Source organism: Leptosomus discolor, chromosome 9 (assembly GCF_034619465.1).
Source record: "Leptosomus discolor isolate bLepDis1 chromosome 9, bLepDis1.hap2, whole genome shotgun sequence".
NCBI lineage: Eukaryota > Metazoa > Chordata > Aves > Leptosomiformes > Leptosomidae > Leptosomus > Leptosomus discolor.
Window position 1 is genome coordinate 17294803 of NC_141399.1, and position 26060 is coordinate 17320862.

Here is a 26060-nt window from a genome sequence, read left to right on the forward strand (position 1 = left end):
CCCCAGGCTCCGGAAGCGGGCGGTGCTGCCGGCGGAGCGGTTTCCTGCCCGGTACGCGGTAGAGGCGGAACGGGACGGAGCGGAGGGGATCCGAGCGCAGCCATGACTCACCAGACCGGCATCCACGGTAAGCGGTGCCCGCCGAGCCGCTCGGCCCATCCCGCCCCTTCCCGCGGAGTGCCTGCAGCCCCCGCTGCCGTGCTGGGCTCGGCAGGGGCCCGACCCGCACCCCACGGGGCTGGGCTGCTCCCCTGCACGCCCCTCGGGAGGCACCCAGCGGGGACGCGCCCCGAGCATCCCCCGGGCCCCGCCGCCGCAGGCTGCCGGGCGGCGTCGCGGTAGCGATGATGGGGGCGGTAAGATGAAGCTTCCCGAAGGAGCCGGCAGGTTTTCCTGCAAGCAGGCGTTGGAGGCGGGGGGGGAGGCAGTGAGCCAGGGTCGGAGCATTTGGTTGCTCGTAGGAGGTGAAGGAGAGGGTCTGGCTGCGGGGATGCCGCTGGTGAGGGGCTCTCCTGCATCCTTTGTCTGGGCTGATGCTCAACAAACCGCCGTGACACCGATCGTGAAGATGCCTTTTGCTGCGGCAGCACCGTAATCCAGGCAGATCTGCTTCGCCGCAGCCCCACATCAGCCCCGGTTACATCTCCCCTCCCTGCCGTGATGCTCGGCCCCCCTCCCAGGGGGACTGCGGGGAGCCTGCATAAATTCCTGCGTGACCGTTGCTGTTGTATTTGGGGGGAAGCTCCCCACTTTCTCTGCTCGCTCCCTACAGGACCTGGCTTTTGCATTTATGGGTGCGTTCGGTCCACGCCTGCGTCCCCTCATGGCGTTTCCCTCCTGCTCCCCGCCTGCCGACTCAATTAACAACAGTAATCAGAAGTAGAGGTGCTGCATAATTTATGTAACCGAATCAATATGCAAGCAAGGATGTGAGAGCAGTTACCCCTGAAGCCCTGTTCTGTGCTGGTCTGAGTCCAGCACCACTGCGTGCCACAGGAGGGGAGCTGGGATGTTGGCCTCGCAACTCCCTTCCTCACGACCAGCACCTTTGCACAAGGGTGTTGAATTTGCAGCTGCTCTTCTTTTGTGGCATAAGCATCCTTGTTCCTTGAGTGCATGGTCGAGAGCATCCTTCCTCTTCAGATGCTCCTGGAGGAGCTGTAGTTGAGAAGCGGTTAGTGTTGGTCTTTAGATGTTTCTCCTGCTTTGCCTGGGAGTGCTGGTAGCTGATGATGTTTGGGTTCAGATTTGTTGCTTCTGGTTAAAGCTGAGACTCTGAAGTTCAGGGTCTAGTTAAATATTCTCTCTACTGTAAAAAAAAAAAAAAAAAAAAAAAAATTAAAAAATAGGCAGGATGAACTCCAGCACCCACCTGAACTCTCGGTGTGCCAGCCCCGCTCTGCAGAGCTCTCCCGTGGGGTTTGGTGCAGGCCAGGCCGTTGTGCTGCCTGCGCCCCAAGAGGCTGCAGCCTGTTGCTCACTGCTGTGCCCGTCCACCGCCGCTGATGCCGCCCTCCCTTGCACCCCCGGGGCTGGGTGCGCTGGCTTGGCGAAGCCAACGAGCTGGTCTCTGAGAGAGCTGACCTTCGCCGACCTTGGTTGCCCACCGCTTGGCAAACCCTGCTGGGACCAGCGCTGAAAGTCGCTGCAAGTTGTCGTTGCCTGTAGGACATAACGTGCCCCGTCAGCAGTGCTCAGCTGGAAGGGGGAAGGAACTCAGACTTCCTCCGAGGAGCTGCAGCCAGTGTAGGGTGGGGACAGACCCAACGGCTCTGCCCAGGCAGCATATCCCCAAGCTGGGGGTGGAGTAAACCACCCCCCCGTCATTATGAAAAATAACTTGCATTGCGTGGTCTCGCTCTCACAGCATCTTGGGCATCTCTGGGTGGCTGAGTTCTCTGGTTCCTCTCCTCCGTCCCCTGTTGCGCAATCCCTCTTCTGGGAAGTGGCAGTTTCCTTTCTGGATTCAAATCTGCCCCTCCCACACCTGCGGTGCTGAACTGGGGGGCTCTGGGCTTTAAGGGAACCTCCCCAGGGTGGGTTGGGGTATCTCAGTCCTCCCCATCCTGGTATGGTGATCAAATCAATTCCTTTGCTTGGCAGAGAGCAGATTCAATATCGAATGAGGAGCAGCAATCCCGCTGCTACATTCATCCCCTCTGCTGAGACGCTGAGGTCTGTTTTTTGCCGAGGAGGAGGAAGGATTTTCCCCATCTTCCTGGTTTCTGGGGCCTCATTATATTTGTGTGCATGTGTTGCTTTGTGTTTTTTCATTCCTATTTCTCCCCCATTTGCAGGAAGTCATCTGCTCCTGGGGGAATTATGATCGGACCTGCTGGCTGGCTTAGGGGAAGTTCCAGGCAAGCTGGCGAGAGATTTTGGTTGACAGTGCGGTAGCAGGGTGACGTGGTGACGGGGGAGCCCCCGGAGCAGCCCCCCGCTCTGATGCTACTGAGTCATCCTGGCTTTTGGGGAGAAGCAGGTGGTCCCCAGGGAGGGGGAATGATGGCAGTGGAGAGCCACAGGTTCAAGGTGTTTAATCAAGGCTGAGCCTTTCACGGAGAGGCAAGAGGCTAATTATTATTTTTTGGGGGTATCTGTGGCAGCTCCCTCAAAGGTGCTGGCGAGAAAACCGAGCTGCCATGGAGACTACCAGGCTTGGGAGGCGGTTGGAAGCTGTTGAGGGTTGCTGTGGGCTTCTTGGGGCTGGAAACCTGCTTTTTAACTACAGCTAGGAGGATTTGCTAAGTATTTTTGCAGTCCCTGTTCTGTGTCAGATGGGGATAGCATTCACTGTTTGAGTTTAAAATCCAGGCCTGGCCCCTGTGCTTTAGGAAGGAGACACTGAACCAGGGCTTTGATAGTGGTGGGAGGTCACCCAGTTGCCACTGGATGCTCTTTTGTGACCTCTGGGTAGAGAGAAAAAGGTCTATCTTTAATAGACTTATTTTAATGAACCTACTAAAGATTTTAATAGTGGGTTTTTTGTTTTTTTTTTTTTTAATCTAGAAAGTAAACAAACCAAATGCATGTTGTTTCTTCAACCAAAAAAAATAGATTTTGGTGCTGTTGTTTTCTAGGAGAGGTGGCAAAATGTAGGGATAACGATCTTTCGTCCTATCCATGGCTGAGCCTCAGCTTTGCCCCAGGACTGGATCTTGCACTGGGAAAGCATCTGGTAGGAACTACCATTTGCTTCAGGAGAAGCATAACCATGATGTGCACAGGCAGGAATGATGTCAGATGGGAAAAAAGTAGCAGAAAGGGGGAACCCAGGAGCTGCTGGGTCTGCAAAGGTCTTCTGTGAAAGCAGACGGCTTCCTGGCTCTTCAGTGAGAACAAAGCCGGAGAAGAAAGAAGGAGCTTCTCTCCCCATCCACCGCTTCCTCGGCCCCTCTTCTCCCACCATGCTGGGAGGCAGCGCTGGCTCCCCAGGTGCCTGGCTGCCTGAACTCAGGGACGGCTTTATGGCTGGGATGCTGGGGGTAACTCCCTAACCAGGGATGCATCACGCCGTGCCATCAGTGGAGGAGGAGGAGAAGGGATGGCTGGTCCATGGCCCCTCGTGTCCATGGGGCACAGAGGGCACTGGGCTGCTGCGAGGATGGTCTTGAGGAGCTCGTCCCCTTGCTTCTGAGCTCTTTTCTGGGGCCAGCACCCAAATTGGAAGTTGATGCCCACTTGGGGCACTGGCCCGTGTCCCAGCAGGTGGCACATCAGGATGACCAGAGCAACAGCATGAGTGGAAGACCAGACAAACCCTGAGATGTCAAACCCCTTGAAGTTAAGCACCTAAAGTGGTGGGGTAGAGAAAATCCCTTGGAAAGTGTGCATCAAGAGGCTGTAAATTCAACGAGATCTCTGCCAAGATCTGTCCCTGGGTCCCCATCCTCCCGGATGCCCAAACCAATGCTCCCAGTGGTGGCTTTACTGGGCAGAGAAGAGGAGCAGTGACCATCAACTTCTGCAGGCAAAGCAGGACTGTGCATGCTGGCACTGCCACTTGGCTCCGGGATGCTGTGTCACTGGCTGGATCTGAGCAATGCTGCCCACAGGGTGGGCGCTGCCTACCCTGGAGCGAGGGAAGGGCCAGATAACTCTGATCCGAGGTGTCAGAGCAGAGAAAAGACAGGTCCTGGGCACGCACATGGAAAATCAGGTGTCAAGAAGCAAATGGCTGGCATCAGGCGGGTGGCTGAAAGCCTCTGGGCAGGATTTGCAGTACAGACCAGGAGTCGTGTGAAATCCTGCAGGATATGCAGAGCACCACAGAAAATTGGGAGAAAAGCTTTGCTTGTGTCCTCTCGCTCTGGCTCAGATATTTCCCCTCGCCCCCCTTCTTTCTATTTTCTTCTGACATCTGTGGCTTTTTCCTGGAGAAAAGATTCCCTGCAAGGACATTTTTTTTTTTTCCATGGTGAGAAATAAAATCCTCTTAGCACTTAAACTGGCCAGCTACATCATCAACAGAAAAGCTCTCTGCAGCAAGTGGGTTGAGCAGGCACTGCATGATGGAGTTACACTGGGATAGACTGAAAAGGAGGAATTTTAGAAGCAGCAACAGCTATTTTGTGCTTGTTGCTATTGTGTCCTTTCCTGGATGCCCCAGCAGGAGCTGGGCAGAGCTGCCTGTGCAGGGCAAGTGTGGGTGGTGCAAGTGTAACTGTGTTTTATCCATCAGCATCTCAACTACTGTGGCCAAGCATCTCTGGAGCTTGGACAAGTTTTACCCAGATTTGTGGCTAGATTTTTGGCTAAGTTGCCCTGTTGCATCCCAGGCATGCTGTGCCCTGGATGGCGAAAGGGAAGCAGCCACTTAGAGTTGCGTCACCTTGACGATTATGTCCAGGGAATGAAAGATTGATGGCTGGAGGCTCCGGTTTCTCATCGGGAGGGCTAGATGACTCAATGTATTGAGAGAGGCATCTGTTTCAGGGAGCATGTATTATTGATCTGGGAGCTGGGTGCTGTCATCGGGATGCTGGTGGGACTGGGAAGGGTCGAATAAGAGCAAAAACCTGTTGCTCCCCCAACAAGTGAGCGAGAGGAAGGAGGAGGGAAAGATGCAGGGGAGGCGTTGTGGCTGTCGCCTCCATCCCCATCCCCGCGGTGCTTCCCCCAAGGGTTGCGCAGGAAGCTCCGCTGGCACCCTTGGCATCCCCAGGGAGAGACTGTCCCGTTGCTGTGGCTACAGCTGTCATCACTGCGTGGTGTCTCTCTCTCCCTGCGGCCTTGTGACAACCTGGCTCTGCTCAGATAAGCTAATTGGGGCTGTGAACATCAAAAAAAGGCTCAGCTTTGGGAGCAGCTTTTGTGGCGAGGTGGTACCCACAAGTACCATCTCGCTGCTCTATCTCACAGCATTTTCAGGCAAGTGTGATGCTTCAGCCCTGGCACTGGAATCTCCCAGGGACCGATCCAAATGGCTGCATCCCAGCGCAGGGCAGCCACCTGCTTTGGCTGCAAAGTATGTCCGTTCAGTAGGTGCAAGGATCTGGCTGCCCCACTGGCCCCTGAGGTGTGAGGTCTTCGGCCTTTGATCCACGCCTGCTCTGTGCCGCTGAGAGGGGAGGTGCCACCGTGCCTTCCCTTCGTGAGCAGCTCGACTTTGGCAGCTTGTCTGCATGGTCAGGGCCACCTGAAGGCCACCGCTGGCCAAACAGTCACCTCCCTGCCATGCCACGAGCTACCCAGCCTGGGTGCCCTGGTGCTGAGGGCTGGGTCTGCTCAGCCCTCCATCCCTAATGGCAGGTGCCACTGGGCAGGGAGGTTTTGTGATTCAGGGGGACCTGGGACATGCTGTAAGCATACTGCTAAATGCAGATGGCTCATGAATAGGGGACAACTCATCTGCAGCCTGTGAATAGGTGGGAGAGGGAGATGCTGCATGACTCAGTGACTGGAGGCAATTTTTGGGCTGTCATGGGAGGATGGCTGAGGAGGCATGGGTGCTCCTGTCTGCCAGAAGGGTCGATGGCAGGACTGCCTTGTCAGAAGGCTGGAAGGTTCCTCAAGATCTTGCCAAGCTCACGCTGCCTCAAAGCAGCAGCATCCTGGGAGGGTTTCTAGAGTTTTTTCAGGCAGGGATGGAGGCATGGTGTCCTTCAGGAGGTTTGGTCACCCTCATCGCAAGACTTCCAAAATACTGATGTGGGGACCTGACGTTTCTAGCTGGAAAACCCGTACAAGTTGTTCATCGTTTTTCTTCTCTCCTGTGGGCTGACCAGCCCTGGTTCCTTCTGTTGCTCCTGCACACTGCGCCTTCTGGCATAGGTGCTGTCTGTCCTGTGCCTTGCTCCTTGCACTGTGCTGAGCCTGGACATGCTTTTCGTGCTATGCCTGCAGCCTTGTCAGCACTGAATAACGTGGTCATGCTCTTGTTTGTGCCTTCACGAATGACTTTGCCTGCAACAACATGAAGCGATTAACCTGAACTTGGCTTGTGGCCCGCCTTTCTTCTCTGAAGCTGCTGGACCGTGCCCTGCATTGGTGTAGCTGGTCCTTCTCCTATTTATGGTACTTTGCTACCTATTGAGTTTCATCCTATTTCTTTTTTTTCCCAGCCCATTTCTCCAGTCCCCTGAGAGAAAGGTGAATTCTTCAGTGTGTGCTTGCATCTCCTCTAGCTTCCCACCTCACAGCTGCAGGAAGCACTATTGTGTTCATGGGAATGTGGACTGAAGCTGGACCCATCACAGGTCTCCAGGAGACCTTGCTCAATCCAGCCTCTGATACCTCCCAGAGTGAGTTACCCATGCAGTTTTGTGCCTGTGCTGTAGAAGTTAACCACCACCATGTTTCCCAAGCTGGCTACCAACACTTGGAGATACTTAAAAAGTGATCTGACACCCCTAAAGCCCACAGGTTTGTGGCTCTGCTGGAGGACACTAGGTTGATCTCATGCAACTTGCTCTCAGTAGATTCCCGCTGGCTGTAGCCTAGCTTGGGTTTGTTTCTGGATTATTTGTTCCAGGATTTTCCAGGAACCCATGTCTAGAGGCTGAGTTGGACGTGCGGGTCCCTCTTCAGTCCCCTGCCCCGTCACTCCTCCCTTTCCCTGATTTTTGTGGTTTCCCCACACGTGGGTTTTTCAGCCCTTGAGTTGGGTTGTGGAGACTTTCCAGCAGGGAAATGCCTCGGGACAGAGGTACCCCTCGCCTCCACCTCCAGGGTAAGGTCTTCTCCCTGCCTTTCTTCCAGAGCTGGCTGTAGACTTTTATATTATATTAATATTTCAGGCATGCGAGCCATCTCATCAAGTCTGCTGTGCCAATTAAGTCGTAATCATGCTGTAATGAAAGTTGCTGAGCTTGTGCTGAAAACCTTTGCTAGCTTATTCTTCTCCCTCCTTGCTAGCTCTTGGCTTGCATCATGAGAGACAGAAGGGGACATTGAAGACACCTGGGGATTTTTTTATTTGAATGAAAACTGTTCAGTGTTCTGGGTTTAATTTTTTTTTTTTTTTAATTTCAGCAGAATTAAAGCTTGGAAGCCCACTCTGAGGTTTTTTTGAAAGCTTTGCTGCTATCTCCTCTGGAAAGCATCTCCCTCCTTGGCAGACCTTGTGGTATTTCCCATCATGCTCTCAGCTCCTCCAGCAGCATCTGTGATTTTCCCTGTCTGCTTAAACCCCTCTGTACGTACACAGATCCCAGTGCTTGGCCATCACTTGTCAATCACTCAACTGTCAATCATCTCCAGAGGTCCCTTCCAACTCCTACCATTCTGTGATTCTGTGATCTCAACTGTTCATCCAATACTTCTGGGCACTCCTAGCATTTCTGGGTGGCCTGGGGGGTTGCATTTGCCCAGGCTCCTGATTTTCCAGATGCCTGCACACGCTTGGGCTCTGGGAAGGACAGGGTCATGCCAGACGAATTTGTGAGCTAGTTAGCGCTGCAGAGCTTTCCACTTTCTCCCCCATAGCTGATGCTGTAGAAACATCCAAGACCAACATTATTCTTTCCTATTTTGGCAGTGCAATAGGAATTAGAGAAGCTTAATGCTTATTAGGAGCTTTTGTCTCCTACATGAAGTTTCCTGGGTGTATAAATGTCTCTTTTTTTTTTTCTCTTCCGCTGCCTGTGTTTGCAATAACCACAGATGCTGCCGGAAGGAAACAGCCACTTTCAACAGGGAAAGGGCTAAAAATATCAGAGCATCTTTGGGTGGGAATGGCTGAGCTCGCCGCTGGGAGAGGGTGAAGGTCTTCACTGGGAGAGCGACATGCCTCAATGCTGATGGAGAGAGAAGGATGGTTTGCTTGTGGTGGGATTACACCAGCAAACCTTCTGTGTGTCCCCTAAAATGCCGCTAGGGACTGATGTGCCTTTGCTGGGGTGTCTGTGTGCCCGTGGTATCCTACTGGGGTGGCATCTCTGGATTTGTCTGGGAGCGCTGCTGTTTGCTGGGTACCAGCCTGGGAGCACTTTCTCATTTGTGCCTTTTCTTTCCATGGAAGGGGAAGCCATGCGGACCTCTGATCGGGACAGGCTTTGAGCTGGTGGGGCAGATGCGTCTCAGATGTATCACTTGGGAGGGACAGGCAGGAGCTCCCTGGGGGATTCCTCAGGACATCCCTGTCCACCTCTGCCTGTATCATCATCAGTGTTTGTGCGTGGGGAGAAATCCACGCCTGTTCCTTCTCCTTCAGGGCTGGGGGAGCTGCAGGCAGTGCCCCAGCCCAGGGTCTGCCTCCAAAAGACAGAGGGCACCGGCATGGCGATGGGTAATGTCAAGGCTTCTCCCGTGGTGAAGCTGGGGCGCTGCACCGAAGGGCGGTACCTGCTGCTGGTGGGACTGAAGCGGAATGGATATGGCCTTTGCCAGCAGGGAGTAGCTTGTCCAGCCACTGCACCTTTCTGGCTGATGTAGGGATGGCTTTCTCTGCAAAGTGCCTTGACTGTGGATACTCTCAGGCTCCAGGGACCGAAGCAGGGCTCCTTCCTGCTGTGGGCTGCTCCGATGTGGTGATCAGTAATGGGCAGGCGGCACGGCAAAGCGCCGGGAGCAGGGGGCTGCTGACAGCAGCTCCTGGCATGGCTCTTGGTGTGGACTAAGGGGTGTCTGCCTGGGTCTCTAATCTTTGCATTGCCTGTTTCTTTAGTATTTCTAGCAAGCACAGAGCTGCATGCAGCTTTGAACTCACAGCACCACCTTGGCTGTGTGGCCACATCCAGGAAGGAGCTTGGGCATGTAATTGAAGGGGCTTTCAGTGGGACCCAAGCTAGGAGATGCTGGGCTCTCTCTGAGCTGGGAGATGCTCCTTGTTGGGGGGCTCAGCCCCTCCAAGCCTCATCTCTTGGGCGTTGCCTTTGCACATAGCATGTCCCAGTTGGGATGGGGAGCTCTGCACTGGTGATGCTTTTGGGGTGGGCAGATTAAGTCTCCAACACCAGCTGTGGGCTGCACTTCAACATCCACTGCCTGCTGCTGCCTCCTGGTAGGATTGGCAACCTGGTAGCTGAAGACCAGTTGCTGGTGCCTGGTGCTCAGGGAGGGGGAATGTTTCCCAAAAGCCTTCTGCAACAAAAGCACTAGTGGCTCTGGAGCAAAACGCTGGGGCTATTGCCTTTGCCTTCTCCAGGTATTCAGCTTCAAACCAGTGCCTCCAGTTTGGAGTTGTGCTGGTCCCCAGCCACCTCAGGAGCAGCATCCCCACCATGTGTCACAAGCCCAGGACATCACAGCCTGTCGAGACATCTTTCAGCCACCCCCTGTATGGAAACCGTGCTGCTCTGTAAAGGGAATAAACTTGTCACTTGAGCTCTCCCTGCCTGCGCCAGCCAAGCCATCGTCTAAATTTGGGTGATTATGTTCACCCAGGCCAAGTATCAAGTTCTCTGGATCACATGCACTCCCAGCTGCTATTTAACTCTGACGCCTGGGGAGACGCAGCACTTTGCTCCCAGCTGTTTGGGTTTTGTATTATTATTTTTATTATCCTTTTTTTTTGGCACCAGATATTTTTATTCTTTTTAAAATTTGTATCCTGCCAAGTTGCTCCCCTCCCCGGCCAGTTGCCGAGCAGCCCAGCACCTCCTTTGACTGCTAAATCTGATCACAATGTTTCTGGTTCTTTCAGCCACCACGGAATTAAGGGACTTTTTTGCCAAAGCCCGAAACGGTTCAGTTCGGCTCATCAAGGTTGTCATTGAGGATGGTAAGTCCCGTTTTTAAGTGCTTTGATTTACACCATGTTGGTTCTCTGTTTTGCCTCTCCTCCTTCCCTCTTTGTTGCTGCGGTGCCAGCTCATGTTTTTGTAAACCCCAAGGAAAATGCTGCTGGGGCTCCCTGGCACATGGCACCCTGGACCTGAAATACAAGTCCAAAATTTGGGTGTGCTAGTGAGCAACTATTGGAGCTCTGGGGCAGCTCCAGCGGGGAGCAGTGACTTTGCTGGTGGTCTGACACCGGTGTTGAGGATTGGTGCTGTGCTCAGGGGGGCTTTTGCTTCTGCTGTGTTGAATTATATTATGGGAGCCTTGTGAAAAGCTGCTGTGGGTGCCGTGGGACCTTGGTTGGGGCAGATGGGCAGCATCTTCCTCCTTGGATGTGGCACCCCATGCCAGTCAAGGCAGCGCTCGGGGCAGGGGGGCGCTCCTTGGTGCGGGGCTCAGCACAGGGCCCTGACTGCATTCCGTGAGGGGTGCTAAGCTCTGAAACCCAGCCCAGTCCAGCCCCTGCTCCCGTGCACAGGGCTGCCCCTAGCCCAGTTTGGAGGCTGGCCTCAGTCGGCCCATGTTTGTCCCATGGAAAGGTGCCTTTGGGTGGCTTCTACATCTACTGAATGAGCAAGCAGAGCAAAGCACTGATTGAACATCCCAGCGGGGAGCTTCCATGGTGTAGGTTTTCCATCACCTCAGCCTCATACAATTGCATATGAATGACTTGTTTCTCATGGCAGCCGGGACATTAATGCTCTGGCAGCACCACTTCCCTTGGCTGGGCCACCAGGACCACGCTGCAAATGCCAAGGTGAACGTGGTTGCGAGGAGCCTGTGGTCATAAGGAGCCCGTGTTGGCCTTCGGAGGGGCTGTGAAGAGCAGCATGACTTGAAACATGTGGGACACATCAGCAGGGCCACTGCAAGGTTCACTGGTGTTGTCCTTTGTCCTTGTTGAGGTCCCCATGTGTTGGGATGTGACATCTGCATTGTTTCTTTGGAGCATCTTTGACAACAATGTTGGTATCTTGGCTCTTTTTTAATTTAAAAAGTGGAAGTCAGGTTTGCGTTAGGATAAGCCATGGGTGCCCCTAAGCCTGGACTTAGGTTGCTAGGGCTTGTGCTGCTGGCCTTGGGTTGTGGCTGGTGATACCAGCAAGGGAGGCTTTTTACCATCAACGGAAAGCACATCCCACCATCTCCACTCAGGCTGAACAGGATATATTTATCTGTTCAATGAGTTGGCGGCAGCAGCTGCTTCACGGACCAACCTCACTCGACAGTGCTTTGTGCTTCCCAGTCTGGCTCCCCCACCCTGATGGCTCCTTTCCCCTGGCCTGGACTAAGCATGTGCAGCTCTGGAAGAGCTTGGGTGTCTGCAGAAGCCTCTGAGATGCAGCAGAGCCTAAGTCTTCCCTGGGGAAGCAGGTGGAAGGAGGAGACCCAGAAACATCTTTGCACCAAAGGTCTTGGTCTGCTGGGGACAAGGTGGTGATGGTCCCACAAGCCTGACTCAGGGACCTCCTGTTTGCCCTCCCACACATCTTGTCCCAAGTTGCCTGGTCCCTCTGGACCACTACTCATTTCTGTAACGCAGGAAGCATCAGCCTGCTGCTACCCAAGGAGAAAGAGCCTCAGGCAGTAATGAGTGGCCAGATAGACATCACAGATGGACTCAGTCTGGCTGGGGACGATATGCCAGCTGCCCTGCCTTGCACAGTGGATGTGGAAGAGGAGCCTCCAGCGCTGCTTGATGGTTTGCAGAGGACCTTCTACCCTATGGGGCATTAGTCTTAGGGCATATCAGAGCAGGTAATGGCAGGTGCAAGGAGCCTTACAGCAGATGCTCTGTGTCCAGGCATCCCCAGGACAGCAGCTGTGGCTGAGTGACCCTTTGGGAGCTCTTTGAGCTGATGTTGCCTTTGGGGGCCGGCCTGGAGAAGCCAAGGTCAGATGCGGGGGAGCAGGTTGTGTACTGAGGCTCAGCAATGCTTTCCTGGCATGAGAACTACTTGTAGTCCAGCACGGTTTTAGGTGATGCTCTGCTCCTTGCTGTCAGCAGGGTTTTGGACAAGGTTGGCGTTGTGGTCTTTGTTGGGTGTGTGTCTTTGCACTTAGGTGATGTCGTGCCTGGAGTTTTGCAGGCTCCTGGCTCCTGCGCCATCCCCCCATGGTGCCTGCCAGAGCTGCAAGCAGGGCTGCCTTGTACGGGCATTTTGGAGCAAGGCAGCCTGCCTGCAGCTGAGTTCTGCAGGAGCCTCGAGGGCTAGAAACGCTCCCAGCCTCCCTTTTTCCAGCAGCAGCAGAAATGGAGCCTGTAGTAGCCATCGCTGATGATGATGTTTTGCCAAAAGGCAGCTGCTCCGGGTTTCCCTTTCCCAGTGCTTCCTGAGGAGGAAAATTTGGCCCTGCATGGGTTGAGCTGAACTGCAGAGAGCCCGATGGGAGGCAGAGGAAGAAGCAGAGCGGCAGAAGTGGCTCCTCCAGCCCAAGGGAAAGCTGGAGGCTGCCAGTTCACAGCAGCATGGCTGGGATCCAGCTTGGACACAGCCTGGGAGTAACCTAGAGTGACTCACAGTGATTGCCTTGTGCATGAGGTGTCGGGACGCTTGGCAGAAGGAGACACCAGTGAGCTGCCAGTGGGTTTGGCTGGGCAAAATTCCTTGCAGACCCTTCAGGATCCCAGGTCTTTGCAATGCACAAATACATTTTCAGGGCTTTATGTTTATTTTAGGGGTACATTGAGGGTTTTATGCTTCTCTTTCTCAGAACAGGTAGTTTTGCTGAAGGTAAAGTATCTTCAGCACCCTTTTTCTCTGCTGTCCTTGTTGCTGTACTGGTAGCGTGTGTCACTTGTGCAAATTATTTTGGGTTGAGTATGCGGTGGCAGATGCTGTGGTGGGGTGGCACTGGGCAGGGAAGGGCTATGCCACTGTTGGGAGAGGGGAATGCCCTGCTCGGATGGCAAAGAGTGGTGAGCGTAATTAATCCCAAACCCTTTATTCCTCAACTATTTTCTTTAAAAGCTTTCCTGCCATGAGATTCAAAGCTGCTGAGCTGGATGGGAGGGAGAGGGTTGGAAAAGCAACCAAAGCCAAGGGGCTTTCTGGCTCCCAATGGGCTGCAGGGCCGTGGGCAGAGGTCCAGAGGCAGTGTATGTGCCAGGCTGAGCATCCCCTGGAGGGCCAGCTGTCCAAGGCCCCAAGTCATTTTCCTTTGGCACCTCATGATTTTCCTATATCTTGTTCTGAGTCCTGACATCTCCCCTCAGACTTTTCTGCATCTAAAATGGAATAAAAATACAGGTTGTTTTCCAGCAACCTATGCTGATCATCTCTAGCGCTATTGTTTTTCCATCCAACCATCCCCAGGCTTGGTTTGACCCTCATATGGGGAGGTTTCATGTTCATATGATGCCTGCACCAGTGTTTAAATCCCAGCCGAGCGCTGCCCAGCTCGTGGAGCTCCCAGCCCCACTGCCACTTGCGTAGGCTGAATAGAAGACCCTCCAGACGCTTGAGATGCAAACACTTGTTGTGAAATATGTTGATTGCTTCCAGAGGCTGGGGCTCTGCTGGCAGCATGGTCCACCCCAAGCCGGGGTCTCTGGGACATCTCCAGTGCCCACAAGCACAGTCTTCGGGTATGAGCTCTGAATTTGACCCCTCTGAGGTTACAGGGAGTCCATTGAGAGCAGCTTGGTCTTATCATCCTGGCTTTTGCTATGGAACCTTTATTTTTCTCAGTGCCCCAAATCTAGGTGATTCCTTGTGAGGTCTTTCTTCTAGTGCCCCTAGAGCTTGTCCAGGTGGGATGGAGGATGTCTCATGTTCCCCTGTGAGCAAGGAGAGATGGTTGGGGACTACACGGCTGGAGGGAGCAGAGTGGAAGGAGGCTACAAGAGAGGAGACCATGGGAGGGGAGAAGATGGTTGGACAGGAGGCAGTGGGATGCTGGCAGAAAACCAGCCCTTCCACAGTGGCTGCAGCCCCGATGGCATTCCCCAGTGGGGGTGTACACTCCAGCACACGGTTTGAGACCTTTTTCTGCAGGATGGTATCATTGTCGGTGCTGGAGCTGCAGCAAGCCCTCAAATGAGCTGACTTGTGGTCCTGCAAGGTGAGCTAAGCCTTGCCTTCAGCTAACACCACCTTTTTTGTCTTCTCCTTCCAGAACAGCTCGTGCTGGGAGCCCACAAAGAGCTGTCCCGGCGCTGGGATGCCGACTATGATGCCTTTGTGCTGCCCTTGCTGGACGAGCAGCAGCCGTGCTATGTGCTGTACCGCCTGGACAGCCAGAATGCCCAGGGCTACGAGTGGATCTTCATCTCCTGGTCCCCCGACAGCTCCCCGGTGAGCACTGCGCTGGGCTGTGCCACCCCAGTGTGGGGACACGGTTGTGCTCTGGGAGGTGGAGGGTGGAGGAGATGCAGGGCAAGTTGACTTTGTGCTGAGGCTGGGGAGGAGCATTCACACCTTCCATCACTGTGCCTGGGTTAAGAAGTGAAGACTGCTTCGGGGATAGGGAAATTTTTTAAGACACAGTAAGATACACCAGGACTGTGTCTCTGTCCTCTTTGCAGCGTTGCGTGAGGAGGTGGAGGGTCTGGGAGGTAGAGGGGGGAGCGGTATGGACCACAGGACCAGGATGGAGATGTCCCACCGTGGCTCTGGCCAAAAGCATTGCTGGGAAGAGCTGGCACTGGCACCGACTGCCTGGTCGAGTGTCCAGCTTGGCACTGCTCCCCTTGAGGGCTGACGCAGGGCAGCTGCTGGCCCAGCTCCAAAGTCAGCCTTAGAAGGGCCGGGCAGGCTGGTTCCCTTGGAGCTGTGAGTGGCCAGGCCAGCATCGACTCCTGCTGGGCTGGCTTGTGGGCTCAGAGACGGTGTTGGAGGGTGGCGCAAAAGGGCTGGTTGGATGGGAGGCTTGTTTAGAGGATTTTGGTGGTACAGCCTGGAAAATGCCGTCTTGTTGAGCGCACCTCCATAACGGGCTTTCAGTGCACCTGAGACTTACTGCAATGTTAATAAGTGCACTTGTCATTGTATATAGATATATACACACATACATACCTATATATATATTTGTTATATATTTTATATAATCTGTGTGCTCTATAGATTTACTGCCGTGTTAATATGTGCACTTGTCATGTATATAAAAATACATATATAACAAATATATGTTATTATGTTATAATGCACATATATAAAAAAGACCTGCAGTTTGAGATATATCTAGCAAATATATATTATTATATATACACATATATATGTATTCACACACATATATACAATTATAAGAAAATTATATCATCTATATAATTTTATGTGTGTGTACATGTGTTTACACATGCATGTGTGTACTTGTACATGTGTGTATATATATAATAGTAGTATATAATTTTAATATATATCTCTCAACAAACTGTGGAGGGTCATATCGCAAGAGAATGGTGCACCAAGGAGCACTTGCCAAAGCTCTTCTCTGCATTTTGCAGAAGAATGATACAAAAGAAGTGCTGAAAGGCGAAAGTCCCTTTTAGGTGACTTTGGTGGTATTTGCACTTTCTCTTACCCAGGTGCAGGTGAGAAATGACACATTGGAACTTGGGGATGGGGAAGCAAAGCACAGAATAAACCCACGGATCACAGGCAGCGCTTGCTGTGGCTGCACCATGCGTGGGTGTTCCTGGAAACAGTGCTGGTGGGTTTTCCTGGCTGCTCCCTGCCCAGAGATGCTGCAGTTGGAAATCAGCCTGAGCTAGAAATTAGGTGCTTGACTCCCGGGGCAGGCTGAGGTTTGCAGAGCTGGTGGTGGGATAATGGCCACTAACGTTGGGCACCCCTTGTGCAGAGGTGCTGCTCTCTGGTCCTGCCGTGCTCCTTTCTGACCACACTTGCCACCTCCCTCCTCATGCAGGTCCGGCTGAAGATGCTGTATGCTGCTACCAGAGCAACGGTGAAGAAGGAGTTTGGCGGGGGGCACATAAAGGACGAGATGTTTGGAACAGTGAAGGTATGGTGGTGGCTCCTGGGCAGCCTTTTGGGTTCAACCCTGAGCTCCGACAGCCTACCCCGGGCTCGGTGCCAAAGCCAAGTGGGATGCGGGATGCTGGCGTTTGGGGGGACAGCAAGTTGCCACTTTCTCCTGCCTACACGGCTGTGGTCAGTCTGTGATGGAGACTGTGGAAGAGGTGGGAGGAAGGCTCAGTAGGCATCCAGAGCTTTACTCTGAGTGGGAGAAGAAGCACCAGGCGGTGGCAGTGTCACTCCAGCAGCCAGAGCTGCTGCTTCACTTCCCGACAGCACTTGGCAGGAGGTTTCTCCTTCTCTCCCATGGGCGTTTCACAGAGGGAGCTGCACAGCCAGGGCCTCTCCCGAGCATCAGATCCCCGCTGGGGCTTCTGGTGCCGATGGGAGCCAGGGAGCATCCCCAGCGGCTGCCCTCCAGCTCCGGTGCTTCTCTCTTCTGCTCCTGGGTCATGGTCTCTGCCCTTTCCTCTCACTTTCTTGCTCACCAGCTAATCAACCAGAAGAGCCACACTGCCACAGCCATGGGTGTCCAGGGAGGGACAGGGTCATCTCAACAGGCACGGGTGGTCATGGGCAATGTTTAAAATTGAGCGTGAGTTTTGCATGAAGGCATCTGAGAGTGCTGCTTGGGTTCATCCTCCTGGTAAGGAGGGAGCCCAAGACCCACTGGGTTGCTCAGACACAGCCTCAAGGCTGGGGGTGCATCCAGCCCTGCAGTGATAACAACACTTCCCCTCATCCCTGTCCCTCTGTCTGCAGGAGGATGTATCCCTGAGCGGTTACCAAAAGCATGTGTCCTCCTGCTCTGCCCCAGCCCCGCTGACTGCAGCCGAGCAGGAGCTCCAGCAGATTCGCATCAACGAGGTGGGTGTCCACCGGCCCGGGAAAAAGGAGCCCGAGAACCTCGGGGTACACAGGGATGCAGGATGCAGGGATGTGTTTGCTGCTGGAGGTGTGGGATCCAGCTGAAAGGCGTAGCTTGTTTTTACTGGATTGTCTTGTACCTCTGCACTTGCACTGTTCATGCACTTGCCAAGGTGCATCAGGCATCTTCAGGGTCAAATTGGCAGCATAAAGAGGGATTTACAGACTTTTTTTTTTTTTTTTTCTCTTTGCTAGGACATGAGCTCAGAGCTCAGAGCTCTATTTTGTGCACTATTATTGGCAGTCAGAAGATGGTTTGAGGCTGAAAGCAGGTAGCAGTGTCTAACCTCTAGGTATTGGGGTAAAAGCCAGAGCTGAGTCTGAATTCGCAGGGGAGGCAGGAAGAATTCAGGCTTATCTTTGGGCTGCAGCAGTCTGCTTTCCCCTCCTCTTCCTCTGTAGCTATAAATATGAGGGATGCTGTCCCAAGAAATACAGATCTTAGCCTAAATTTGGGGGCTTATGTGCTGGAAAAACATGTTGAAGTGGCACAGGGTAACGCTGGGGGCAGACAAGGCTGTAACACCATCATCTCCCTGCCGGCATCTGACAGCACTCATGCCAGCCTTTGTGGTGCTGTGAAGCACTGAAGCAGGGGAGGAGATTAGTTCACTGGGTGGGAAGACCACCTGGAAGCAGGATTTTGTTGGGGTGGGAAGATTTCACTTGGATGCTGTCAAAACCTTCATCTCTAGAGAAGCTTTCTTCCACCAGTACTGCAGCTGTGGTGTTCACAGGTGGCTCAGGACATGTGTGGGAGACACAAAGCCAATCAGCCTGTTGGTGGTAATTAATGGCAAAGACAAGGCAGGAGGAAACCTCCTGCCAAAGCAAGTCTAGGGGCGATGGAGTTGAGGGGCGTTTGGGAGATGACACCAAGGGGTGGTCTGGAGACCACCGTGTGAGTCTTGCTGTGGTTATCTCAGCTCCCAGCCTGGAGGGGCTGGGCAGGATTTGTGCAGAAGGATCTAAGGTGATGCCCACGCTTGGAGAAGAGAGAGATTGATTCTGATGGTGGCTCTGCAGCTTGGTGTCTGTGCGATTGCCTTGGCTGGACAGTGCTGCAGGATTAAGTAGTTTTGGGGGGTTTTTTGAGCTGTGTCTGGCAGGGTCAAGTATCCAGGTAGGTGGTGCTCATAGTGCTTATTTTCTGGTTGATTTTGACAATAAAGGGTAACAGTTTCAAACTGAAACAGGGTAGATTTAGATTAGCTATTAGGAAGAAATTCTTTACTGTGAGGGTGGTCAGGCCCTGGAACAGGTTGCTCAGAGATGCTGTGGCTGCCCCCTCCATGGCAGTGTTCAAGGCCAGGTTGGATGGGGCTTTGAGCAACCTGGTCTGGTGGAAGGTGTCCCTGCCCACAGCAGGGGGTTGGAACTAGATGATCTTTAAGGTCCCTTCCCACCCAAACCATTCCATGATTCTATAGTCTGCTGTGCTCTGCTTCCCACCCTTGCCTTTGCAAGATGCAGCTCCCAGGTGAAGGTGCTGCTGCTGTTTCATTTGGTTGGGGATTATTTTAAAGGCATGCTGTCCCCTGTGTCAGCCTGGGCTGTGGGGAGCAGCCACCAGCATTTAGAAAGAGAGGAAAATGGATATATTTTTGCCTGTGGATTTAAAGGTGGGAAGTGGCCATGTGCTGAAGAGTCTCTGTGTTGGTGCAGGGGCTGTCCTGCTCAGCCTCGGGCATGGAGCAGGAGATGCTGGGAGCTACAGCTAGGGTGCTCAGTACTCACACTTATCTCCCCAGGGCGGGGGAATGCATGACTCTACGGTAAATGCGGCTTCGAGATAGTTTCTGGAGCCACACAAAGTAGAGGGCTATGATCGAGATGGGGCTATATGAGAGCAGCTCCCAGCCTCTAGCACCCTGCTCAGCACAGCAATGCCTCCAGCCTTGCATGTTGCCTACAGGGTTGTTGCACGCACACGCGTGTTGTGCACAGGCTGCAGGGTCCTTGCACGTGTGTGCACGTTGCAGTTTCATTTGGGGGAGCAGATCCAGTGTGTGGGAGCGAGCAGTCAGGGCTGGCAGCGACCTGGGAAGCAGCCCCTGGGCAAGCCCTGGCCTCAGTGCTTCTGCTCATCTGCTCATGCCCCCACTAGTGGTTCAGGACATGTGCATCCCCTTGGGTTCAACCAATCCATTAGGATTTTGGAAGTGACACAAGGGACATTTCTTTAAAAGCCACCAGCTCACTAGTGCTTTGCTGTGCCCCTCGCCTGGAGATGCTGCTGGTGCTGCAGCTCTCCTCTCCTCCAATGCTGTTGATGCGTGACCCTCTGAGATGCCAACCTGGTTTGCCGTCTTCACCCCAAAGGTGCCTGCATTTCTGGGCCAGCAGAAGCTCCCTGGGATCCTCCTTGACCACCAGACGAGTGCAGAGAAGGGGTGGGAAGGGAAAGGCAGCAGCAAAGCAGGAGCGGGGAGGTGATGGCTGCATGGCAGTGGCTTTGGGACCAGCACAGTGGCCTTTTACACCAAGATAAGAAGGACTCGGGTTTGCACATCCCCCAGGAGGGTGCCCAGCCTTTGGTAAAGCAGGTTTTAGGCTGCATGAGCCAAGATTCCCCTGTGGTTTGAGGACTGTATGGACACAGGCAATGTCGTGAGCTACCCTTCTTGATAGCTGGATGGGAGCTTGCAAAGATTTGCTATTTGCTTTTTTTTTCAATAGCTGGAAAATGCATCACCAGCTTTACTGAGCTGGGCTAAGAAATGGTTTTGAATTTGGCATTGAGCTATCTTGACACCCACAAGTGGAAAGTCTTTCTAGAAGCATCGCAGACTCAGAAACACAGAGGGGAGCCAGGCGTATCACAGGATGGGGCTGTGGGGGAGAAGGAGGCAGCTTTGGAGCTGGGGGATGAGGCAGAAGAATTAAGAGGAACTAAAGGTGACCGTGCCATTGCAGCATGTAAGGAGATGTCATTTGTAGCTGTCCCACAGTGTTGGTGGGTGGGTAAAGCAGAGAGTTCGCCAGAACCTCCCCCGTGAATGTTTCACCATAAGACAGAGAAATGCTCGTTAGCCAAGGTCAGCACCTTGGAAGAGAAGGGGGGGGAAAAATAACCTAAAGAAAATATAAAATAACCCCTCAGCCAAGCCTGCTACCGTCAAGGCTGGGGCTGGGGTGACGGGGTGCGGCACATGCTCGGCTGTCCCATGCACAGCTGTCCCATGCACAGCTCCTGGGCTGTGCCCTGGGGAGTGTTTCAGTGAGCCAGTTTTTAATGTTTTTGAAAAGAGAAGGAGTGGAAAATACAGAAGTATATGGGGGAGTTGACGTTGCTAGGAAAACATTCCACCTCTTGGGATTTTTGGACTTCAGCGTGCTTGGTGTTGCAGCTTGAGGTCTCTCTGGTCCCGTTACAACCCTCTCAGCCTCCTTGCATTTATGGGGGGAGAAACATGAGGATCTGGAGGTGTTGGCAGTGGTAATGTCCTTGTGCCACACCCCTCCACAGGGTAGGGCCAGGTGAGCATGTGTTTGTCCTCTGAATCCCTGCGCACTTACCCTCAGGCCCTTGCTGGTGCCACGACACCCCAGGGGATGGCAGGACAGCAGAGCTTGGAGGTCAGCCAGACCTCTTGCCCACCTGGCACCAGACAACCCTTGAGCAATTATTTCCCAAGAGCTGCACGTTCATACCCTGTTCATCCTCCAGGATACTTGGCATGGATAGAGGCTTGGGCATTTTTTTCCTGCCAAACCTTTAGTATATGCTATATATAGGAGGATAACCCAAAATCTATTGCTGCGACTGCTGGAACTCCTCCAGACTCTGGCTTGGGGCTACCCTGGCTGGGGAGCCAGCAAGGATGGGCTCTGCACAGGGATGTCAGCAGAGATGCTGTGTACAGGGCTGCCAGGGCTTGGGGCTGGGGCTCTCCCTCCTGCTCCTCCCCAGCACTGATGCCTCCCATATAATATTTTGCTGCTCTCCCTGCCTGAGCCACCAGGACCTACCTTCCCTGGCCTCCAGCAGAGAGATGGTACGCCTCCATCCTCCCGGCATGTCCATGTGTCCCCCACCCCTTCTCGTTTCTCACGAGTCCCCCTTCTGTCCCCGCATGGGGTGCTGTTGACAGTATGTCTCCTCTCCCTGTGCTCGCAGGATTCCTGTTCCCAGGACTCGAGCGCTGAGATGGTAGGCTGCTCTGCCTGCTTGATGCCTGGTTTTTCCTTCTCCTGGTGGTGTTTTTCTGCATGCTCTGCTCCGGGCACCCGGGTCAACTGTCTCCCTGGGGTGTGGGTACCGTGGGGGGCTGCTGTAACAAAGGGCAGCCTCGTAACAAGATTCACTTTGGTGCTGCTGAGCTGGTTTTGAGATGTGAGCTAAAACTCCTGCTTTTCTCTTGGCATGCCTTGATTTTTCCTCCTTTTCTCTATCGGGGAGGGAAAAGAAAAAAAAAAAAAAAAAAAAGAAGGTTTGACTGTCTTTGTCCAAAACTCCATAAACTGATCACGAAGGAAAGGGACCCATGCTTGCTGCAGAGCACCTGGGTTAGCGTTGCTGCACTGTTTACCTGGGGCGGGGGGTCTTGAGGTGGGATGGGTTCCTCTGCCGTTGAGGTGACACCATCTCCCTGTATTCTGTGGCAGATGGTGGGGGGCTGTTGCTGCTGCCCATCGCTGGTAGAGTACCCTGGCCCCGAGGAGGTATGCTGTGCCTGCCGCGTCGTGCCCCCCCTTCCCCGCTGCTGGCTCACGGCACCCTCCAGTCCCAGTCAGGGACCCTCCTGTTGTGTCTGGATGGAGGCACCCGGGGCGATGTGGTGTCTCCACCATCTCTTTCTCTTCTCTCTGGAGTGGGGTTCAATCTCCTGGACTAGGGGGTTTGCTTGGGGTATGGGCAGCAGCCTCTGCTTGCAGGGGTTGTGGGGAAAACAGCATCTGGGATCTTTCTGAGCTATGGATCTCCAGTTCCTCAGCTCCAGCATCAGAGGGAATGCCTGTCTGCTGCAGTTTAACCCATCAAGGAGGGGCTTGCCCTCCCCACCGGTGGGGGCCTATGCAGCTGAGTGCTGTGATTTCAGGGCTCCCCCATCACCCGCAAGTTGCGGTCAGAGATGATCGGAGATGGACACATGCCAGCATTGGTCACAGCATCCCTGCCAGAGACTCACTGGGAAACATTGGGTTTGAGCTGGTCTTTGCTGGGAGTGAAGCAGGGGGCGTGGGGGTGCATGGCTGGGGTCAGGTGATCTCTTGGCGTGCGGTATGGTGACAAGCATCGCCGCCCCAAGCCTAGCTGACTTTTGGTGGTTTAATGCCATGGTCCCTGAGCCGGGTGTCAGGCAGCAACTTGTATGAGAAGGCACTGGCCGGTTTTCCTTTCTCTCCCTTCTCCATCCTTTGCCGGTCTCTGGCCTGACACGGGGAGTGATCTCTGTCCCCAGGTGAAGACGGAGATCAGCGTGGAGAGCAAGCATCAGACCCTACAGGGCTTGGCCTTCCCCCTGCAGCTGGATGCTCAGCAAGCCATCCAGGCGCTCAAGCAGAAGAAAATCAACTACATCCAGCTGGTAGGTCCCTCACATGGCTCCCCCACACCCCGCTCCCCATGCCTCTTGCTGCTGCCTCTCACTCCCATCCACTCCACCATTCTCTCTGTCTGTCAGAAGCTGGATCTGGAGCGGGAGACCATCGACCTGGTGCACACGAGCCCCACGGAGATTGCCGATCTGCCCAAGAGGATCCCCCAGGACTCGGCTCGCTACCATTTCTTCCTGTACAAGCACTCACACGAGGGAGACTACCTGGAGTCTGTCGGTGAGTGCCCCAGCACTGGGGCAACTGGTTAGAGCCTGTGCTGATCTCTGCTCTCCCTGGACCCTCGCTCATGTGGAGAGCAAGCAGAGATGGGGATGGGGATGGTCAGCAGAGGACTGCTTGCCATCCTCATGCGGTGAGTGCTGGCAAGTCCTTTGGTGCCGAAAGAAGCTGCTACACACACTGCAGGGCTCTCTGGGTGCTGCCATGGAGGACTTGTGCAGCCATTGTGTAGCAGGTGTACCAGGAGAGTTTGGAGAGGGGTGATGGATGGGATGGCTTGCCTTCTGTCACTGAGTAGATGGTGACTCTTAGGGCTGGAAAAACTATGACCAGGGTGGGATGCGGCTGCCTGATGCTTCTTGGCCATGAGCCCAGGCAGCACCACAAGCCCTGCTCTCTTGCAGTCTTTATCTACTCCATGCCCGGGTATAAATGCAGCATCAAGGAGCGTATGCTCTACTCCAGCTGCAAGAGCCGGTTGCTGGACACCGTGGAGCAGGAGTTTTGCCTGGAGATAGCCAAGAAGGTAAGTGTGAGCCCACCCAGAGGTGATGGAGTGGAGACCCATGCTGGACATCTGCAAGGGACTGTGCTGCAGCCTTGGTCCGGCCCCACTGGTGGGCTCGGGGGAGCTGGGTGCCCCAAAGGTGGGTGTCAAGATCCCAGGAAGCTGCTAACCTCTGCTTGCTGCCCCCGGGCGCAGATCGAGATTGACGACGGAGCCGAGCTGACAGCGGAGTTCCTTTACGATGAGGTGCACCCCAAGCAGCATGCCTTCAAGCAGGCCTTCGCCAAGCCCAAGGGGCCCGTGGGGAAACGGGGACAGAAGCGGCTGATCAAGGGGCCGGGTGAGAATGGCGAGGACAGTTAGATCCTGCAGGACCAGGTGGTGAATGGACAGCATCCCTGCGGCGCTTCCCAGCTTCCTCTCTGCTGACCTGGGGATCTTTCCCTCCATCTCAGCCTTCTTTTTTTTTTTTCTTCCCCTTTCTTCTTTCCTGTTTCATTCCTTTTTTAAACATCAGGATGGCTTGTTGCTCCTGGGGGCAGAGCGATGGGGAGGGTTCAGGGTTGTTGGTTTCTTTTCCACGCATCCTTGTGCAAGCCCAGGGCCGCCCGCGAAGGATGGGAGCAGCAGGGCTGTGTCCCCAGCCTTGCTCCTGTCCCCCCCTGGGGTCACAGCTGCTGCTCTTGGTGTCCCCTGGGTGACTGAAGGACATGCTCGCCTGCAAGCTGCTCTATGCAAAGGGAAACGGATGGTGTTGGGGATTCCTGTTTGAAAAGAGAAAATGCTTCTTTCCCTGCTCCCCCAGACCACTGATTTTGCTCCCTTGTCCCCCTCTCGCTGTGCACGGCCCCTCTGCCCGAGGCCTGGGGCAACCCTGCACCCCCTCAGGGTGTGGGCAGGACCCCTCCCCCTGGGGTGGGCTTTGCTGGCAAGAGTTTGTCGCTGTGGGGGAGCCAGCCCATGGGAGGTGAAAGGTCCCCCCCTGAGTCCTGAACTCAGCCTGGCCCTGGAGAAAGGTTACTCTGCCTTTGGGTGATGTTTGCATCCCCTTTTTGAACCCCTCCAATAAGTCTTTTCCCCTCGGAGGGAACTGTTACAGCCCTGACTCAGCCCCATCCCTGTTTAGGATGGGAGCTGGAGGGACCCCCCCCCCCAGCCCTGGTACCCCCCTCCACGTGCCCCAGCCCCCACCATCACTGCCTGGGTTTGCTGCTGGCTCTCTGGTCTGGGGCAGCCCTATGTCTTAAAAAACACATGGACTACCCCAAATCCTCATGTGGGGAAGTGTGATGGTCCCTGCGTGCCCCCCACCTGGGGCCTTCCCCAGCCATCATTGGCTCCAAGGGTCAAGCTTGGCATTGTGAGTTAGGCTTCACTGGGGGCTTGGGGAGAGAGCACCTTGCTGCTGGGTACCAGTGAGGGCTCGAGAGCTGCCCACCTCCCCGGGAAGATGGAAACGGGGTCGGTGAAACCTGCCATCTGCTTTCCTGCTGCAGTGAGGAACGTGCCGACGTTGCCTTGACTTCGGTGGAGCAGGCGGTGGGGAGGTTGAAGCTGGGGGGGAGCAGAGCACACTGTACTGAACGCTGTATTTTCTAAAGAATAAAGTATTTTTAAAACAGTCTGATGCTCTTTGGAGGTCTCCTGGATTCCCCAGGTTTGGGCAGTTAGCAGCCACGGGTGCTGGAGCTGCAAAGCAAATTGCTTGGATGTCGCTAGCCAGGAGCTGGCAACCCTTGCAGCCTGCCCACTATGGCCACACCCAGCCCTCCCCCCCCCCCCCCCCCCAAGGACATTTACACTTTAATCCAGGGGTCTTGGACTACCCGGCAGAGGTTTTAATGCTGGACTCCTCCAGCGATGTGCAGAGCTAGAGCTGGCTGTGGGAGGTGGCATCTCTGCTCAGCCCAGCTTTCCTTTTTTTTAAGGGCTGATGATGATTTTGCAAGGCTGTGACACTGCTGCCTGGGGCTTCTGTTCTCTTGGCTGGGGTGAATTCCTGTGTGATGATGGGGAGGGAAAGTGGGAGGATGCGATGCTGAGCCAAAATAGGAGTCAGGAAGGCGATAGAGTCTGCCCACATCCCAGGCCCCCATCCCTGCCACTCCTCACCCAGGGCAACACAGATTTCCAGGTTCCCAGGAGGGGAGCTGGACCCTACCTCTCCCTTGGAGTGAGCAGCTGCTCTGCCAGAGCTCTTCAGCATCCAAAAAAAAAGACCAACAGCCAAAATCTGACACTAGCTGGCCTGGGGTCTGAATTTCCCAACAGTGGGTCCTGATGGAGAAGCAGGGAAGCATGTCCCAGCTTGTGACACAGCCACTGAAAGCCACTGCTTCCCCCCTCCTTGCCCAGAGTTCAGCTCCAATTTGGATATAACCTTTTTTTTTAATTTATTATGGTGTCCTGAGCAGGTTTCCCAGCAGAAGGGCTCCCTGTGTACTGCATTGGCACAGCCCAAGCCCCAAATGAGCTCCTGCAACGAGACTGTTACGGTTTGCAGCAGGTCAGGGCTGTGCCATCTCTCAGCTTTACTTGCTGTGCCCAGGATGAGATGGATGATTTGGGAAGCTGGCTGTAAAACATAAGAAAAAAAAAAAAAAAAAAGGCTTAATGCAAAAAAAGAACCAACCCAAAATGGGTTT

The 26060-nt window shown here is 54.2% G+C and overlaps 1 protein-coding gene across 5 annotated transcripts; it reads left to right on the forward strand.

The window, feature by feature from the left end:
* The first annotated feature begins 72 nt into the window (after positions 1–72).
* TWF2 (twinfilin actin binding protein 2) lies at positions 73–24982 on the forward strand. 5 transcript variants are annotated; one of them, XM_086469699.1, is made up of 12 exons: positions 73–127; positions 10085–10162; positions 14341–14519; positions 16090–16185; positions 16962–17066; positions 21092–21124; positions 21247–21279; positions 21735–21791; positions 22532–22657; positions 22754–22904; positions 23312–23433; positions 23611–24982. In XM_086469699.1, the coding sequence occupies exons 1-12, from the start codon at positions 103–105 to the stop codon at positions 23776–23778; spliced, it is 1173 nt and encodes a 390-aa protein (XP_086325825.1). In that variant the 5' UTR covers positions 73–102; the 3' UTR covers positions 23779–24982. The 5 variants fall into 5 exon arrangements, with proteins under 5 accessions (XP_086325825.1, XP_086325826.1, XP_086325827.1 ...); XM_086469700.1 differs by lacking the exons at positions 21092–21124; positions 21735–21791; XM_086469701.1 differs by lacking the exons at positions 21092–21124; positions 21247–21279; positions 21735–21791.
* The last annotated feature ends 1078 nt before the right edge of the window (positions 24983–26060 follow it).